The sequence below is a fragment of the Pygocentrus nattereri genome, chromosome 6 (genome assembly GCF_015220715.1).
Source record: "Pygocentrus nattereri isolate fPygNat1 chromosome 6, fPygNat1.pri, whole genome shotgun sequence".
In the NCBI taxonomy this organism is placed as follows: Eukaryota; Metazoa; Chordata; class Actinopteri; order Characiformes; family Serrasalmidae; genus Pygocentrus; species Pygocentrus nattereri.
The window spans coordinates 29,683,967-29,704,301 of NC_051216.1; the positions used below are offsets into that span (position 1 = coordinate 29,683,967).

The window sequence follows — 20,335 nt, forward strand, 5'->3', positions numbered from 1 at the left end:
CTGGAAATCAAATGAAGGATGGTCTCTGCCAGTACTGCATATATATGCATTACATACACATGCAGTCAACTTAATAATTGGGCAGTAGAAATGTTCCTCTGTAGTCTAGCACATTGGAAGTGAAAAGACTTATATTTTCATAAATCAAATCATAGTCTATAGCCCAGACATCACCAGCTCTGCCATACCTGTAATGCAGGCACTTTCAGGTCCTACTTGTTTTGAGGGATTCTTCAGTAAAAATTTAAGCCAAGTGATTAACCTGGTGAGTTATGAATATTCCACCTTTTGGCCCTGAAAAATTCTATAGTAGCTTTAACAATGTACTTCATGTTATTGTTGTGATGCAAGATGAATCACTCTCTACTGTGTTTTGAATTACTTAGGTGGATTTGAGTTAAGATGCTTCTCTGCACTTCAGAATTTACCCGGTTGCTGCAATAGGTAGATACACATTATCAATAAAACCAGCTAGTCTAGTATACCAGTTAGTCTATTCTACTAAGCTGGTATACTTTGAAATATAAGCAGCTCCTTTGGTAGTTTTTGGCATTTCTACACCGCCATCCAGGACTGTGTTCATTATCTGTCTAAAAGTACTCTTTGCCTACAAATCTACAAAGGCGCAATCCATTGTGGTCTGCTTGCTACTTCTAAGCTAGCCTGTGTGATCTTGCTTCTCTTCAATCTTGCAAATAATTGATTTTGACACACTCTGACTATGTGTTTGTTTATTCATTTTTTTCATCATGATTCAGGCTTATGATTGCCTCTTTATTGGCACTGATATTTCTTTGATCTGCGTGTTGAGATACAAAAACAATAGATTCAAAAGCTACAAACAAAAACTATTTTTGTTAGCTCTCTTAAACTAATGATGAAACTACACACAGCTGGCAAAGAAACAACTGAGCAGACAATTGTGTAGTTACTTTCAGGCCTTTGAAATGGGGGAGGGTACATGGTTCACTCTATATGAATACAAATATCACAGAAAAGCTGACGTTCTGCACTTTAACCTCATAGCGTCATTGTTTCATTTCAAGACTAAAAATCTTTTAAATTGCTTTTAAAGCATTATCTTCCATAGACTATGCATCCAGTGCTGGTGGGAGGCCTACAGAAAAATCAATAAGCAGTAAACTAACAAATGCAATAGTGAAATGGAAAGCTACAGCTCCTCTTAAGCGCCTCCACTGTAACAAGAACTTATGAGCTGTGTGAATGAGAGTGAGAGGCTACAGTGATGCCAGAGTTGGAACCAATGATTCTACATATGAAATATGATACAGTCCTATGCAAACGTTCAAGCTGGTCAATTACAAGCTTTGTTAATTTTCTAAATAAGTTAACACATCCAAAACAGAGAACGCACTTTTGTACATTTAATTGCACAATTAATGTTTATTTGCTGAATGAATTAACTGAAAGAAAAAAAATAAAACAAATGTGACATTTGCAAAACTGTGTAATACATTTAGCAGAAAATTATAACATTTACAGCAAAGAGGATGTGTTAATTTATTTTTGCTTAGAAAATCAATAAAACATGTAATTTTTGGTATTCAGACTTTTGTTATTCACATCCTGAAAATAATGATACTGAACTACTGAAAGTAATAATTATATTCTGATGAAGCATATTTGTCCACTTCCTTGGGAAAATTGTGATTCTACTTGTTAACTACACATTAAATTGTGATGAATTTCTTGAATCATGTGAATAAATAAATTAAATTGAATAAATAAAAGCAAGAAAGTGTAGTCCAGTGACATGTTTCATATACAAGAGTGATGCTAAAGCTAGCAGTCGTCTTTTAGTTAAATAAAGCACGCAGGACAATTTAGTCTGACCACACAAGTCATTCTAGCACGTCAATTTAAGAGAAACCACCGTGTCATCAGAGAATCAGCACTTTACTGACCGAGTCATGTTGGAAGTGAAGAATGCAATATGTGAGGCTCTTACTGATGTGCTACTGTCAAACTAAATCAGACATTTAGGCAACAAAACAGACCCTGGGGAATTGTTACAAGCCACAGCTAATAAAAGCCGAGTGGTTCTTGATTAAGGCTGGCCTCACTCCATCAGTGAGCGAGGCGACTGTGGAAGCATGCAGAATTCACATTAGCCCCAATCACTATCTCCCACAGTCCTGCTAGGTCAAAAGAGTTTGTGATTTGTGAATAATAGGGCTGGATCACTCACCACAGTTCGCCTCATCAGAGCCGTCAGCGCAGTCTGGGTCCTCGTCACACACCCACAGCTTGGAGATGCAGTGCATGGTGGCCTTACACTGGAACTGGTCTGGTGAACATGTGCTCTCAGCTGGCACATGTTCAAGAAAGTCAAAAGGAGAGATGAGGGACATTTTTTAGAAAATGACAGGGGGTGCCCCTCGGTTACAGCAAAAAAAAAACACAAACAAACAAAAAACACATGATGGATTGTATAATACGTTACAAATCTTCAACTGGTTAATAGCCAAACAAGCTAACAATGTGATGTTTTCAACAGAGGTTTAAAAGGGGCAGCTCCAACTGAAACTGGACAATTTTTATGTATGAGAATGATATAACAGGTTAAATTATCAAGACAAGAGACCACATGTAAACAGAAAGGTCACGTAAAAGCCACATTAGGCTGGAATAAACACCGAAGGTTTCGCATCATGAGAAGGTCCATTACAAATGTAACTGGCAGGTTTTAGGGCATAGAAATGCTGAGAAATGTATATATAATAAAATATATGTCACAAAATATGTCACAAAAATGTACACAGCACTGTGTAAAAGTCAGAGACCCCCCTCTATTTATATCATTTACAGTCAAAACAGCCATTAAGTACAACTTATTCATTTTTCAAAAGACATTTCTGAGTAGATAATATTTCAGTTAATCCACTTGCAAAGTCAATGGAAAGCTGCTGAAAAAAACAGTTTCCAAAACTGGAGTTCAAAAATGATTAAAGGATGCAGAGAAAATGGGACACCTAACAAAACTGCCACCATTAGGGAAACAGCTCTTAAATGAAGCTCCATTGTTGCTTCAGATCTGAAAAACTTCACAGGTGTTTCTGTCCCTCCTTCCACTGTGAGCAGACTACTCAACACTATGAGTCTGAAAGGATGTGTAGCTCTCATGAAGCCCTTACTGAGAAAAAGAAAGAAAACGTAAAAAAAAAGATGCTGTTGGTGTTCTCAGAACAATCGACTGACCACACCAGGGTCCAGATTTCAGCGCCACTGAATGTGTTTGGGAGCAGAGAATGCAACCAACTTCTAAGGCTGAACTTTGGAGTTGTGGAAAAATATTCCTTTGAAAAACTGACAGTGAGCCTTCTGAGAAAAATGGAAGCTATAATAAAGGCATAAGGACCAAATACTGAAAATAATTATTAGATTTAGTTGCTGAGGTGTTTGTGTAATTTTCTCTGTAGTATATATTTGCTCCTCATATGAAAAATGAATAATATGTATTTAATGGACATTTTTGACTGGAAATCAAATAACTCAAGGGTGGTCTCTGCAAAGCACTGTCACTTTTGCACAGTATTGTAAACATCTGCCTATTTAGTCTACAGCAGTTTAATCCATTCATTTAGATTCAGTATTTATTCAGTATTTTAATTGTTTTTTACAAATGAAGGCACAATCACATGCCAATCAGAACAGAGGTTGTTTACATATCAGTCTTAAAGGCACAGCAAGAAAACAGCCTGTTTAATTCCAAGGCATAAAGAGTGGTTAGAAAATAGTAATATGAAAGTGAATTACGACTGTTGTTGGAAAATAAACCCACATAAATGTCACAAACTGAAGAAAAATCTAGGACATGGGTCTTTGACTGTTCAGAGAGTGAAAGGTACATCTGGGGAATGAAATACACCTTCCAACAAGCAGCCTCTTTATTGTTCAGTGACATCCAATTCTACCTTTGGCAGGAAAGGCCTTTGGTCTGCACTACACTCAAGCTTCTGAATGCCTAATCAGTGCCTTGGCTTTGCTGCTAGCTCCCACCCAGCTGAGACTCATTCAGAGGGATAAAAGCTACTTTGAGATCTGTCAGTCTGGATCATTAATATTCCTGAGGGAAAACTGAAATTTGGGATGGTCTGTCTCATTCTGCCACAGCACACTTCAATTTAAGAGTATGAGACCAATTATTGCCCAAGCTTAGCAGCGGGAGCAGAAACAAGGGTCTGCATTTCTTACGACAGTCTGTTTCATCCTCGCCGTCCCCGCATTCGTCCTGTCCGTTGCAGCGCTGATTTATTGGGATGCACTTCTGCTTCCTGGTGCACTTGAACTGACCCGGCAGACAGATATATGTATCTGTGGAGAGAGGTGGCATTTCAGCGGAAGTGCTGAGGGAATCATGATTCAGGATGAGAATCGCTGCGGGGTGTCATCACCCAGTGTCAGAGGAGGACTGCTATAAAAAGGAATTCAATTATATAAATCTGAAAGGAATTTTTTAAAGGATGAGTAAGAGGAATAATATATCGGAGCTGCATATACAAACCTCAATTCCAAAAAAGCTGGGATAGTATGTGAAAAGCTAATAAAATACAGAAATCAGTGAGTAGGAAATTCTGTTTAAATCTACTAAGTGAATATATTTCATGTTAACTATATGAAGTTTTATTGATTTTCCCCCAAAAATACACACACTCCAAATTTGATGCCTGCAACATGTTCAAAAAAGTTGGGACACAAGCATGTTTACCACTGTGTTACAGATTGCTGTAGTCGAACCCAAGTCAAGACCAAAACTAATACAAGACCAAGATCTGGACACGCCAAGTCCAGTTGAAGACCAAGACCAAAACCAAGACAGAGACAGAGACTACAAAAAAATAAATGCAAGAAAGCAAGATTCTTTATCATTCATTATACACAATATACATATATAGTTACAAATAACATTTATATTCATAAACAACATATTTAGTAAAATATAACATTAAATAATATGTAGTCTATAAACAATACCATTATTATATTAGTCCAACATTGTATTATAACTAACATCTAACAACATTCATTTTTATTAAATGAAATCTGTTAAATGAAAACACAGTAATAAGAGATTGAATTTTGGGACCAATGAACATCAATAAACAAATAAAATCCTTGTTAAGTCATCAAGTTAGGTCCTCAACCGACCTTGATTGCACAATCTTGAGAACAATTTCCAAGTTCACCATACCTCATTCAAATGATGTCGAGACTGTGACAAGACCAAGAGATAACAGTCTCAAAACCAAGAACAGATTTGAGTACTACAATATTAGTACTATTACATCACCTCTGTATTTCATGACACTTAAAATCAATTGGGGACTGAAAACACCACTTGATCAAGTTCTAAACATAGAATTCTTTGCCTTTCTTTCAAGTCTTCTGCTGCACAACCATATGGGGCCTTTACTATCATGTTTTATACTTCACAATGCACCATGTTTTCAATGGGAGGAAGGTCTGGAGAGCACACAGCCCAGTCTGGCACTCTTTCTAACTGTCTCTGAATCTTTTGATGAAAGTATGCACTAGAGAGGGTGAAATACCTAAAGCTGGTTGAGGAATGTTGTTCTTCAACTAGCAGATTATTTGCTGATGCATTCATTGACTCACCCCAAACCCAAGTGGGACCCCATCACCTGTTTAAGATATTGTTTGTACATTTCACAATGTTTCTAGTGTTAACTAGTCTAACTGCCCCCATACCAGCTTTTTTTGGATTGTGTTGCAGGCATCAATATCAGGATAAGCATATATGTACAAAAAACAATGATACAAATACAGATCAAACTGGATTTACAAATTACTGCTTTTTTTATTTCACAAACCGTCCTAGCTTTTTTAGAATAGAGGTTTTTTATTATATACATAGCTGCTTGGCCATATTTAATATGAAAAACACTAAACCTCCAGTCACCGTCAGGATGTAAACCTCTGCTGCCACCAATATATCGTCATTACTGTTGTAAATGCTTTCTAATGTTTTCTGATGCTTTTAAAGTGGTTATCGATCGCTTGAGAGAGTTATGCACTATAAAAGATTTTGAGAAAACAGCAGTAGATGAGTTGCTACTGATAAAAATATTCCATTTAGACATGAATGCTTGTCTGTGGCGCATATTTTATATGATCTGCATCATAAGGCGTGGGAGTAGGAGCAGCATAGTAAAAGAAATTAATGTGGCAAAGAGAACATGGCATTTAGAGTGTGCTTTCAGAAACATTGCTCGGCTCACCGCAGTTGGTCTCATCCGAGTTGTCCCCACAGTCATTCTCTCCATCGCAGATGAAGGGAGGGAGGGCACACAGACCTGTGCCACACTGAAAGCGTCCTGGCTGACATTTGAATTCCGCTGCAAAAAACGGCGATTAACAGTGAACTCACGGGGATATCCAGCAATTTGTGCATGGATGTGTGTTTATAAGCCTGTGGAGTGAGGTCATCTGAAATGGATTATTCAGCCACGGTTCAATTATTCCTGTGAATGCTGCTCGCTGAGATTTAATGCTACCTGCCCTTTTCAGAATAGCAGCATTCCATTTATTAACATCAGCAACTGACAGCCTGTCATTTTCTGTTACTTCCACATGTGAGGAATGTGACATGTAGACCTTCATAAACTCAGTTTTTCATCAAGTCAATCAAACGAACTAAATTAAAAAGCCCAGAACCTTTTTTTCTCCTCAAAACTGTGAGGCACTGGAACATAACTAACAGTAATCAGCGTCTTACATGGGGAGCATTTAATTTTCATTTGAGTCAACACAGTAAGTGTCTAGCAACGGCGCTCTCCAAGGGGGGCAGAAGTGTTTTGAGGCTAGAATGACCATTACTGACAATTAGCGCTAATGATCTGTGTGGTCCATATGGCCATGCTGGCTAATGCTATGGGTCAGACACTTACGGCAGTCTGCAGGCTCATCAGATCCATCCCCACAGTCATCCACGGTATCGCACTTCCACCAGAATGGGATGCATTCATCAGTGCCACAGCGAAACTGCAGCACACATCCATCCACACAGAAATATACCCAATCCAATGATAAGATCATGGATTAATTAGCATTCACAGTTGAATTTTTAAGGTCTCATTTTAAGTTTTTATTTTTTTGGTTTGTTTCTATGTGTAGAATTCATTTATTAATATATTAAACAATTTATTGTAAACTTGCTAAAAATATGCTTAAAAATGAATGTATTCACTTTGATTAAAATATATTGTTATGAGAAATAATACATGCTTAGACAACATTTTAAATAAAGATAAAAGAAAAAAATGGGGTTGCCATGACATGATACCGAGAAAACAGTCATTAAGTTAGCATAGTTAGTTATGGTCAGAGTTGGATAGTAACAGAATATATCGCTGCTGTTGGAAACAAAACCTCATATCTCCATTTTTATAATTTTTTCAGTTTTTGGCATAATTTGAAAATGTCTGTTGCTCTGTATTTGATGAATAACGCAAAAGAAACTACAAAAAATGACCTGGACAAAAGTCTGGTTCCATTGACTTCCATTAAAAGTAAAGTAGGTTTTGTCCTTTTCCTGTAAAGTTATCATTTTGGAGAGACAATGTTTTGATCCGACAGCAGTGATATGTAACAGCATTATGCAGTCAGGACAGAAAAAAGGCAATCATATTCTAAAACATTAGAAAATAAAACAAAAACAGTAATTATGTTGCAGATATGTTTGTATGTAATCACCCAAAAATTACAAATTTTGTTGATTTTCTAAGTGAAAATAAGCTAACACAATCTCTACAGGGAACAAACTGCAAATGTAGAGAATACGTTAATTTATTTTCACTTTTGCATGCAATTGTATATTACCACTTTTATAATTTATGGTGATTTTCTTGCATTTATCTTTAGGGCCTAATTTAGTCTGCTAACAGTATATTATATTGAATTTATTTTTTCTTTTGTAAGAATTTACTACTCGCCACTTGATGTAACTTGTATCCTTCAGATTTAACTTAACAACCCGCTTCAAAATTTTTAATATAGCAATGATATATACATATATAGCAATATAACTTACAACTGATGGAGCCAAGTTAAGCTACATTTCACTTTTCTTCCACAGTTTTCGCTGCTATTCATTAGAAAGGCCATAGGCCTTTGGTGCATTCAGGACTTAATAAGCTAAAAAAAATAGAGTTGAGATGAAACGTTTTCCCTTTGTCAAAGAAAATAAGCCAAACTGAAGCTGTAACTGATAACTGACTCTGGGAATATTGACTAAAACGTCTAAATGTTCAACGCATTTAATGATATTCTGACGATGAGATGCACAATCAATTATGTATCATCATTGCATTTAGTAAAAGCCGTCTTGCTGAAATTGTTTTCTTATGTGTTTATTTGAATATATGACTTAAGAAAAGATAATCCAAAAGTAATGAAAGTAATCAGATAGTGGATTTAGTGACAGATTACTTTTATTAACAAGTAATCAGTAATCTGTACCAGAGCAAACTATCAAAGTAACCCTACCCTGCTTATAGCAGCCCTATTCGACTAAATAAAAGCAGCATGTCATTATGCCAGACACAAGTTGTAACTCTTTCCTGTATCAGGTAAAAACAGTTGATTATGTAGGCGTATAAACATTAGATGTGAAGGCCCCTATAGATGTGATGTTTAATGACAACATCCAGAACGCGTACAGGAAGAGACGAGGCATAGTTTGAGCTTGTGTTTAACACTAGAAAGGCAGAGGCAGCGATTTTGACCACTTTGAAATAATAATAATGCTGTTGCAGACAAAGTGCAAATTATGAAATAATGCTTTAAGGGGAGAGGAAGAGAGAGATGACAAATTATAATAAAAATGTTATTGTTCACAAGTTTAAGAATCAGCCTTTGTTACTAGGCCGGCTCAGCCTTCAATTCATACAGAGACTGACCTGCAGTGGAATAGCAGAGCTGACTACTGCATAGTGATCAGAAAAACCAGTCTGCTGGCCTCAAGTTCACTTTGGAGAATCAGTATTTCATGTAGCCCTAGCCAAGAAAGGCTCCATCCTCTCCTTCTTAGCCATTTAATACAGTTTTTTTTTTCAGACAGAGCATTGCTACCGTTTGATTTGTTTGTTTATGCTGCTCCCTTTTTTGGCAAAAAAGAAAGGGCATTCAGAATGGTTCATTTACTGGCATCATAAATCTATAGTCAGATAATCTTTGCCATATAATCTGACCTGCAGACTTTGTGCAGTATTTATATAGCCAGACAGTACTGGTACAGGTGTTTATAAAATAAGTAATAAATGACTGTCAAAACTGAGAAATGTAATTTGCCATACAGACATTTCTTATTATAAATGACAATAATAATATTTTTTTTTATATTATTATTCTCAGCTGTGGTATAAATAAGCATGTCAATTTTAAACAGTGAAAATCACCTCTACACACCTGTGTAGTAGTTAGGCATTTGACTAGAGGAAAGTGCAGTATAAAAAAACTGTTTCTTCTTTTAAAGGTCATACATGAATCTGATTGATTTCTGATCACACTATGAAAACTACACCTTTTAGGTCACTGCAAAAGACTGTGAATGAGACTAGGGAGTGATTTCTGACCTGGCTTGAGGTGCAGTTGGACAGGCAGGTTTTGTTATCAGCGGCCAAGTAGAAGTTTGTCGGACAGGCACACTTGTGACCTCCACCAGGGGATAAAAGGCACAAGTGACTGCAGCCACCATTAGCCACCTGACACTGGTGTTTAGGGACTAGAAAAGAGAAAAAAAATGGATTTAAAGAGAAAATGCTTTACCCGTAGAATCGTAGAATACCAGTAAACCTCTGTTAAGGGAATCCTTACCCTCAGGCTGGCGCAAAGGGTGATAAACCGTTATGGATTTAATGGCCTGCCAGGAATTGAGAAGCTCAACAGCATGGGCACCAGAGGTTTTGTGAGCACAGCGGAGAGACTTCGATTTGCCATCTGTCCAATAGATGAAGTCCTCGAACAAGGTCAGACCCATCACACCCTGGATATGATCGTGAGGAACTAAGGAGAAAAGTATCAGTGAAAATCACTGTTATAGTCAGTTCATAAACTACAGCACTGTACAGGAGCCAGAGACCACTCTTCATTTATTATGCTTCTAATGAAACAACTAGTCATTTAGTATGAGTAATTAGTTTTTCATAAGATATTTCTCAGGAGACTAGATGCAATGTAATCCACTTGCATAAGGAAGGGGAAAGTTCCCAATAGTAGAGTTCAAAATGTGAGGTTCCTAACTGCACAAGATCTGGTAGACTCTGAAAGGATGTGGAGCTCTCCAGGTGATGTTCTGAGAACAATGGACTGACCACCATAGAGCCAAGACCTCAACATCACTGAATGTGGTTGGGATTATTTGGATCGTGAGAAGCAGAAAATGCAACCAACTTCTAAGACTGAATTTCGGGGGTGTAAAAAAATAACCTTAAAGATTTTCTTCAAAAACTGAAAGCAAGTCCCCTGAAAAGTTACATTTCCAGACACTGAAACTGCACCAAATAGCAAACACTTTGCTTTGAGGTCTTCCCTATTGTCAGTTAAAATGTGGGGGTGGGGTGGGGGGATTGTAAGAGGTTGATGTATAGCTGCACCAACTGACAAGGCTGTTCCTTTAGCACTAATTTCATCTGAGATGTGCTTCAAATATTCTCTAAAAATAAGAGTAATGCCTCCATTGCTGCCTAAGGAGAAGAGAAGACATTAATATTCTGAGTAGAAAAGATAATATGGAAAATAATGGAGGCTGTAATAAAGGTAAAAGGGGGGCACACTAAATACTGAACATTTGGTATTATATTAAGTCATTGAGGCTTCCATGTAATTTTCTCTTAAATATGCTTCCTGAACTTGTACTTAATGACCGATTTGATTGAAAATAAAAAAAAATGAATGAAGGTCTCTGACTTTTGCACAGTGCTGTACAATGAATATATAAAGTTAGGTCTGAAAGTGTCGCCTACCAATCCATGTGATATTGTCACTGTTTTTCAGTTTTGGGTTTTTTTTTTTCCCACTTGAAAACACCAGCTGCTCTCTACACTGTATGAGTGGATCAATTGAAATAGTCCAAGCAAATAGGTATAAAATCCATTTACTTTACTTTACATTAAAGCTTAGAACATTTGTTTTTCCTAAACCATTACCATTTGGAGATACAAGATTTTTTCATGAAAGAAACTATATATAAACAATATAATCTCTGTAAATTGTTCATCTATTACTGAGGTAGAGTCAGAATTGAACTCGTGACAGTGACACACAAAAATCTGCAAAGGAGAAATAAATGCTGCATGTCTCTGTACCTCTGTGCCTTTGAGAGCCATCCATATTAGCAAAGAGGATGTGACTGTCATCAGCCCAGTAGATCCTCTTGTTGGTATAGTCAATAGTGAGGGCAGAGGGGCTGTAGATTTCCTTGTCAACAATGACCGTATAGCCCTGGCCATCCATTCCAACACGGCCCACGTGGGGGTATTCACAGCAGTCAATCCAGAACACATAGCTGAGGATAGCCATTACACGTTAGCTCAGAACAGACCAAACACAATGGCATCTCAAATTCAAACCAATCATGTCGGATCCATACCCTAATTGGGCATCCAGAGCCAGATCCGTGGGGTTCTTGAGGCCAGAGCTCAATAAGACAGTGGGATAGAGGCCGTTAGATTTGGACACTTCCAAGGTCTTTCTCTCTATATCGCACCAGTACAAGTTCTTCCCGATCCAGTCGACAGCCAGCGCACTGGGTACAGCTGTTCTGTGAACGACCTGGCAGAAAGACAAGCAGATATTCAGGCCCAACTGCTCAACCACCTCTCACTTACAGCCAGCATCGGTTGTGCAACCCCAAATTGAATGCTAGTCATATGCAATACCCAGCCTGACATGCAAATCCAAAGAAATGTGCTTTGAAAACGAGAGTTAAGGCAAAATGCAAATAAGCAGCCTACAGTTAGAGGAAAGGCAGGTAAAAAAAATCTATGTGATGAGCATAGAACAAAGTGTCAAACCAAGAAGCGGCATTAGTACTGAGCAAACACATACTTAAATGAGCTATCTTTCCCCCCTTCTCCTCTGTCTGTACATTTTTTCTAGAGATCACAAGCCCTCGGTGGGCTAAACAAGTACGCCAGTTGGCAAATGAAATTGGCTTCTTCATGCTACATTTCAAAACCTTGAAACCGCAACACATGCAAGCTGCCATAATGACACATGATTTGCTTTGAGGTCTTCCCTATCATCAACTAACAGGTGGGGGGAAGGGAGAAGTTGATATATAGCTGCACCAATTGACAAGCCTGTCCCTTTAGCACTAATTTCATCTAAGACATGCTTTAAATATTCTCTGAAAATCACAGCGATGCCTTCATTGCCTCCTGAGGAGGAGAGAAGACATTAATATTCTGAGTGGAAAAAAGAAAAGCCTGTGGTATTGTGGTGATCTCATCTAGCATTGATTTGAAGCACTGCTTTCCATGGAAATGAAGGTTAACTCATTTAAAATGTCAACATTTGAATATATCAGCATGGAAAGAGGATGAAGACTCTTAAACACACCCCATACTCACAGAATCTGTTGCTTACAGGTTCCTTTCTTGGGCCACAGTAAGTTATAGTGGCCCAAGCGATAGTATTCATCAGCACACAATTCATACCCCAATATAACAATATAACATCAAAATCTAAAATGACCTGCTGAATATTAGACTTTAATTGTGTTTCTACAGGCATACTGTCTAATGAAACGAGACAAACATTTATAACATTTGCCCTCGTTACAACAATTCTATACAGATTTTCTTAGAACACACCAAAGGCATTACTCAGCACAGATTACATGATAAGTAGCACAAAGGCAAGGCTTGTTCAGTCATTAATGAATCTTTATATTACAGCATTACAGAGATCCAACCAGAACATGTAAGCATGTGGGTCTACTCTCTGAGGGCTATCTATATATGCTAGCTTCAAGCTATTTCTTGATAGATATAAGAGAAAAAAATGAGAACATAGTCTGGAAAAACTGAGCTCATTTTAGACCAATATATTCAGTAATAGAGCATGGACCTTTTAAAAAGCTTTTTTCCCAGGTCATAAATGCCAAACCTTATAATAATGAATTATTCATCCCTTAATACCTTTCAAACTATGTTAAATGTCAAACATCTTATCAGTTCATTTAAACTGAAGTAGTAATGCTTAGCTGCACAGCTCTGTTGTTGAAAGATTAACATAGCAGTGTTTTTGAAGTCCATATGGCTTTGCTCTTTTAACCTCCCTGAAGTCCATACCTAAATCATTCTGTCTAGAAGAGGGTTGTTTGCTTGACTGACAGATGCATTTTTTGTACCATGCATATTTGCTATGTGCAGTGTGCGAAATACACCCCGGTATTCAGGGGTCCCATGCTGCTAACTCACTCACCATAGCACAACTGATGCTAGCTCTAATGACAACAAAATGTTTGGTTTAATAATTCTTGTTCTGGAAATGCTCATTTCTAGTTTGATAATGCACTCTTGCACATATTAACTGAACTGTTACACATGCCTTTCATCTATGGTTGAAGAAGGAGTAACAATTCTCTACCAGTCTTTTGGAAAATTTAGTTTTCAGATTTACAAATGCGCTGCAGCATATTGTTATGTTTTTCAGAGGTATCTCAAGCACATTTACAGTTGGTAGGCTAAGAAGAACCAACTGGCTGAACCAATTTACTATAGTTCCAGCCTGAGGCAGACAAATGCTGAATCTCTAGTTTGTTGAGAATACCAAAGACAGAAGCTCACCAAGATAAGGTCAAGGCTAAACAATGACCTTTCCCTGAATTTGTATCTCAGGGTCTATTTTTCCCTAAGAAAGCATAAAGTAATAATAAGGTTTTTTCAGCGGCTCCTCTAAATTTTGATTTTGAGACATTCAAAGTGTCCAAGAGGTTAATTACGAGCTCCCAAAGTCTCGAGGACTCCCTGTATTTCACACCTTGGTTACACGTGTACACTGTGACTTTGATAAATGACAGTGAGACACAAGTAACTGAATATGATAAATAACTGATCTATTTTAATGCCTGCTGTTTGTATGTGTACAACATACAAACAGTAAGTTAATCATTTTACATTTAAATTCTTATCCAGAGCAACTTACAATTTTATCATGTTACAGAAGTTGGGGAATGTAGGGTTAGGAGTCTTGCCCAGGGACTCTTATTGGTATAGCAGTGGGTTCTTTCTCAGGCAGGGAATAAAGCCCAGGGAACAACGGGAATAAAGTCTGCCATGCAGAGGGCATCAATGCATCAATATTACCCACTATGCTGTACCAACCATTATTTTAACTGAGCATCCATTTTCTGTTATGCTAGTGATAACAAAAGTGTGGAGTCATTTAATATGATTTTTAAGTGGCAAACTGTGACCATTAGAGCTTGGCCATCTGTTCAACCTATAAATGTCAAAACTTAACATTGCCATGATGATGCTAATTTGTGCACGCACTCCTATGGGATTTTAGTAGTATTTAGCACAATTATGGCAATTTACATTCATATTTTTGAAGTTTGTAACAGAAATGAACACATATTTTACCTTCTAGCAGTCATACAGTGAAATAGCTACTAATATTTTTCTTATTGAAACTGACTGGTCAGGTTTCTGCGTCTGCTTTCAGTGATGTATGTAGGACCTCCAGAAGGTCTAAAGTGATGTTTTCCTCATAAAATTGGTCCCACCCATTGTAAATCAAAACAGAATTGGTTGACTCCATTACATTAGTGGTTAAACTGACACATTAGGCCTAATTTCTTAGTTCGCAGAATTCAACTCTGAAGGCTTAGAAGGCCCTGAATTTCTGAAACACAGAGAAAAGATGTAAATGCAAACTCTGCCTGTTTATCCAGAGCAGAAGCCAAATATAAATGTAATTCTTACTTAACCACCTACACAATCATGAAATAGTCTTTTACATATAAAAAGTGTATTAAACTGACTGTAATATCTCTTGATCTTTTTTAATCAGTTCACCGTTTCCTGTTCAACTGGGACACATCTGCACATCTGTTGCACTGAAAACAGCTTTGGACCATATACTGTCAGGCACAGGAGAAAGCCTGCTGACAGAGGCTGGCATGGCTTAATACTGAAAGATAAAGCTCCCTTCTCCATTGGTATTCTGATGCAATAGCCTTTCAGACTAAACACATTATCACAGCTTGCATTATTCCCATTTTCAGCGTTCTGATAATCATTCCCCCAAAATTCTAATGAATTTGAGATGGTGCGCTGAGGGGGAGAGATAAATCAGAAGACAGGGTGGGGTGGGGGCGCTCTGGGTGTAATGAAGCCAAATGAGCCTTTTGGCCCTGCACTCAAAACTAATGAGATGGAGGAAAGGGTGGCTCAGCAGGTGAACTGCAGAAGCTTACATGTGAGCACCTGCTATATGACCCTTATGATGCACTAAGCATTGGTTTTAATAGTTATGTGGCTTTTAACTGTCACATAGACACACCAAAGGAAGCAGTCTGGGAGTTTGATAGCTGCTCAACTAACTCTACAGTTTTACTTACAATGATCATCTTGAGTATTGCTGACCACATCTAAAATCAGAAACTCTATTTATCCCCACACTAATGCTTTTATTCCTCGTAACACAGCATAGGATCTCAGAAAAAAGGATAGAAATTCACAGCATGTAAAGATTTGACAGATCCTGTTCCATAACTCACAAAAAGCGGTAATTTATGCTGTAGTCCAGTCAACTGTTTCGTCTATTTATTCTTAGGCCTTAATTACCTAAGAATCTAGTCAAGCTTAATGAAATTGTTCAGCTAATGTACCTCTACAAGGCTAATGTGGCTTGATAATGAGCCTAATATTATAATCTTATAAACAATATTTACAGTCACTTTTCTCAGTTATATAGAAAACAACTATAGAATTAAAAAGAAAGAAAAAAAAATAAACAAGCTTGAAATTATCAGCATGTCTATTTTTGTCAAAATGACTAATTGAAAGGGGATTCCACAGGGTTTTCAAAAGTTATGCATAATTTACTTGATGATATCTATTCAAAATATCACTATGAATTCATTCAATATGTCCATTTACTATCTAAAATGACCAGTGCGACTACACGTGCCTGCTGAGTTGTTTTTTTTGTAATCTAACATTTATAATGGGGAAAATGTACTATTTTGCCTCACAACAGTCTGCATGTACTTTTAAAAGCCCATAGCCTTCATTTTCCTATTTTATTTTCCCATGGGGGCCGCTTTCTCCATGTTTGCATGGTATTATGTACAGAAAAAAATCCTTCAGCAATAATTCTAGCCATTTTATAACTTTTCCTTATCCCCTAAAATTTTATTGCTTTCGTTATAGATGTAAATTATCTCTATTCTGAGTGGCTATCCTATATTTCACCTCATTCGAAAAACAGTACAGGCTGAAATACTCCTTATAACTTCAACATGAATAGGTGTAAACTGCTGCTGTAAACAGAATAGGTGGATATATGTAAACAAACTGATTCTCCTGACATCACAAAAATAGTGAAATGAAAATCGGCTGTTTTTGCAGCTTGGTTGCCAAATACAGACTGGGGAGTGTATGTTACATTTTGAAACTTTAATAATGTTTCAAATGGTTTTATTTTTAAAAATATATGATATAAGCTTATGAGTGTAACTCAAAACTGTCATGAAACAATGTCTCAGACATCAGGCAATGAACTCATAACCACTGCATATATAAACCCAATTCCAAAAAAGCAAGGGCAATAAGCAATACATTTTACATTCTGTCCCAACTTTTTCGGATTTGCGTTTGCAATAACGTACTGTAATGTGGCTTTTAGAGGCATTAAACGCTTCAGAAGTTTGGCTCCTACTACCACCACTGTGAACATTCTGACTTGATAAATTTTCCTCTAGAATGGTGCATTTCACATCAAACCACTAAATAATAGTGATTTAAAAGATAGGTGGAATTGTATTGGATGGCAAAAGAAGTGAAAAATACCTTAAGATCACTGCCATTTAGCCGAATTCTGTTGATCCTTCGCCCGCTGGGTCTGCTGGAGTCAACCCAATAGATGAACTCCTTCCTGTAGTCAAAATCTAAGCTGATGATGTTGTTCAGACCCTATCAAAGAGAACAGAGAAGGCATCAGAATTTAAAGAGATTAAGAATGCCACAAACAAGATGAGCTGCCTTATTTTCCAGCAGTCATGCGTCAAAGATCTCTGCCGTCCAGTCAACAAACCACGTTAGCTTTTTGATGATGTACATGAAGCACCACGGATCTTCAGACACACAAAAAAGCAAGACATCCAGCTTTGTTCTGCTACTCAATTAGCTGGAGGGCTTAATTAGCCACTTCAGATGCAGTTTTCTCTCCATCTCTGTGACTGAATCTGGCAGGAATGTAGATGAGAAACACAGGGTGTATACATTCCCTTTGATATCTAATCATTGTATTGATTGTGGAAGGGGAAGGCTGTCTGAGGTGGGGCTGAAGGACTGGTGCTGAAGCAGGTTTCGGAAAGCCTTCCAACAGGATGCTGAAATACATCCTTTACTGTCATGTCAGCATCAGTCCGCTGTCAGTCAGGGCAGGCAGCTTCTCATTCACTAACACTTCTCTGCTCACCTCAGCACGGGTGCTAAGATTAGGCGACAGCATTGATGACAAGTGAAACCAGACGTGACACCTTCATCAGATCATCAGTACACCCACAGACAAGCCACACAGAGCCCACTGGGACTCACACAAAGACCAACCGTGGGATAGATGTTTTATGAAACTCACGCTGAGAGACTGAGAAAGAGCATTTTAGTACTCAAACATACTCTAGACTTAAACAAGTCTTCATGTGGAAAAAATCTGTTCTGAAATGCATTCCAATTCTCTCTAGAAAGATTTTGCACTGATGAACTTCATAATCAGACTTCTGCACAGGCTTATGCAACTTTATCATTTTTTAAAACTGAAAAATGTCAAAAGTGCCAAACATTTATATTGAAAAATTAACATTTTAGACTACTGCATACAATGTGACAGAAAGAAAAAAAAATCAAAGAAAACGTACAGTACCATGCAAAAGTCCATTTTTAGTTAAAAGAGCCATTAAGTACAAGATATTCATTTTTGGCATCAGGAACAGAACAAACAAGAGGAAACAGCTTGAACAACTGCACATAATATCGAATCTTGTGTCCAGTGTCCATCATATATTGCAGCTTCCATTCTTTCAAGGCAATCAGCAGAAGTATTTTTCCCACACCTCTAAAATTCAATCTTAGAAGTTGTTTGCATTTTCTGCTTCTTATGATCCAAATAATCCCAAACACATTCAGTGATGTTGACTATAGGCCTATAGATCTAACAACAAGTAGGCTCTATACAAATTAACTAAACCAATACTACTTACAAAGACAAATACTGAAAAAAGAACAATGTATGCAAAATAAATAAGTAAATAAATAATAATAAAAAAAATCAGCAGACCTAAAGAAACGCTTTAAAAACACATACTGGTACACAATCAAATGAAATTTTGATGAGTACAGAGATTCCCACCCTCATCTAAAGCAATGAAATATAATTTAGTGCTTCAAAATGACAAAAAACATGAAAAATATGACCTACCAGTCCAATCAAGAGATTATATTTCTGCCATAGCCACATTTACACTGATAAGGTCTTTTCAGATTAACATTAATATAATCATAACTGATCACTGATGATAGGCTGGTACGAGGTCATCTAGGTTAGGAGCTGAACCATCCACTCATGCATAGTCATTGTACTTTCATTAAATCAAAACAGTGATTAAAGAGCCTGACTGCTGATGAGACCCCTGGATAAAGGGGGACAATTTAACGAGGGCCCTATAGACAACCATGAATCTCAGCTGCCATGAATAATACAATGAGTGCAGATTGCAGAATTGGGCAAATTCATATTTCACCGGGAATCATTTAGATGGTAATTCTAATATCTGCCTCTGATGACACCAGCCCAAGACACAGTAATTGGAAAATGAGAACATGCTCCGAGTGGGCTAATGATAGAAAGGAGATGTTGAGACAACAAACAGAATTTAAGACAATACATTTTTTGACAGCACGATGTCAAAAAATGTCAAAAAATGTCAGCAGTATCAAATGCTTAATGAACAATATAAGACTATACAATAAGATGTACAATAGTATCAAAACCTAAAACAATATAAAACAGACTGGTGACACTTTATTTTGAGTGGTCCTTTTAGATAAGACAAACACTTAACAGCCTCTCAGTAACATGTCAAAAGGGTTAGGATTAGGTTTTGGGCTGAGGTTAAGGTTAGGGTTAGGATTAGGACCTGGGTGAGGGTTAGGTTTTGGTTAAGGCTGAGCAAGATTAGGTTTTGCATATTGGAAGCAGCATATTAACAGTACATCTATTTAATATAAGTAATGTATAAACAGTACATCTACAAAATGTTTACTTCAGTGTATTCAGGTGCTTCATTACTGCTATTCCACTGATATTGTTGATGTGTTACTGATAATCTGTTAAGAGTTTATTAATTATCCACAAAGCACAACTCCAAATAAATAATAATGTTACCAATGGTTTTTCTTCAGTTTGTAGTTTGAGGCTGTCAAATGATTGAAATAATTAATCACATTATTAGCTGTTGAACAGTGATCGGAAGAAAAATGGGGGAGTATCCAGATTACAACCGGTCATAACACAATGATATGTCTGAAATTAGTTTTTTTTTCTGTGCCACGTTTCATAATTACTTGTGGGGACCCCTTAGTGGCTGGGCCACTGGGCATGCACCTAAAAAAACTCATGGGATGAATGAACTGTGTTTAGGCTACATTCAAATTCAACTAATCTAATGCTATTTAATGGTATCAAAGTGAAATCAAAACTCAATATGCACTACAAAACTCAATATGCACTTCAATTCCATCTTTTTAGACAACTGTGAGTTGTCTAGACATTGCCATTCCTCGAATACAACTGGGGATTTTTGGTAAAGATTAATATACTATGGACAAGTATAATCAACTTTTATGAACTTTTAGAATAGAAGTGATTTCTCCAGTGGTATTAATAACAGGGAAAAAAAAGATTAAGCCTTTGAGGTGTTGCTACTCCAGGCAGGCAGGCCATGGACACTGTGTGCTTTCACCTCACTACTAATGTGAAGCTCCGCCAAGAAAGTGCGATGTTTAATGACTTCAATTAGTCTTTTCAAAGGAGATCGCAAGCGACTGCCAGTGTGTTGTTA

At 37.2% G+C, this 20,335-nt stretch overlaps 1 protein-coding gene across 2 annotated transcripts in view; it reads right to left on the reverse strand.

Annotated features, from left to right (window-relative positions):
- Positions 1-20,335, reverse strand: part of lrp1bb (low density lipoprotein receptor-related protein 1Bb) — a 412,476-nt gene that overhangs the window by 51,469 nt on the left and 340,672 nt on the right. For both annotated transcript variants that reach the window (XM_037539357.1, XM_037539356.1), the window contains 9 exons: positions 17,064-17,186; positions 11,630-11,811; positions 11,346-11,545; positions 9,856-10,044; positions 9,615-9,763; positions 6,930-7,023; positions 6,261-6,377; positions 4,216-4,335; positions 2,210-2,329 (listed from right to left, as the gene is read on the reverse strand). In XM_037539357.1, the coding sequence (XP_037395254.1) occupies positions 2,210-2,329; positions 4,216-4,335; positions 6,261-6,377; positions 6,930-7,023; positions 9,615-9,763; positions 9,856-10,044; positions 11,346-11,545; positions 11,630-11,811; positions 17,064-17,186 (1,294 nt within the window). The remainder of the gene's footprint in view (positions 1-2,209; positions 2,330-4,215; positions 4,336-6,260; positions 6,378-6,929; positions 7,024-9,614; positions 9,764-9,855; positions 10,045-11,345; positions 11,546-11,629; positions 11,812-17,063; positions 17,187-20,335) is intronic.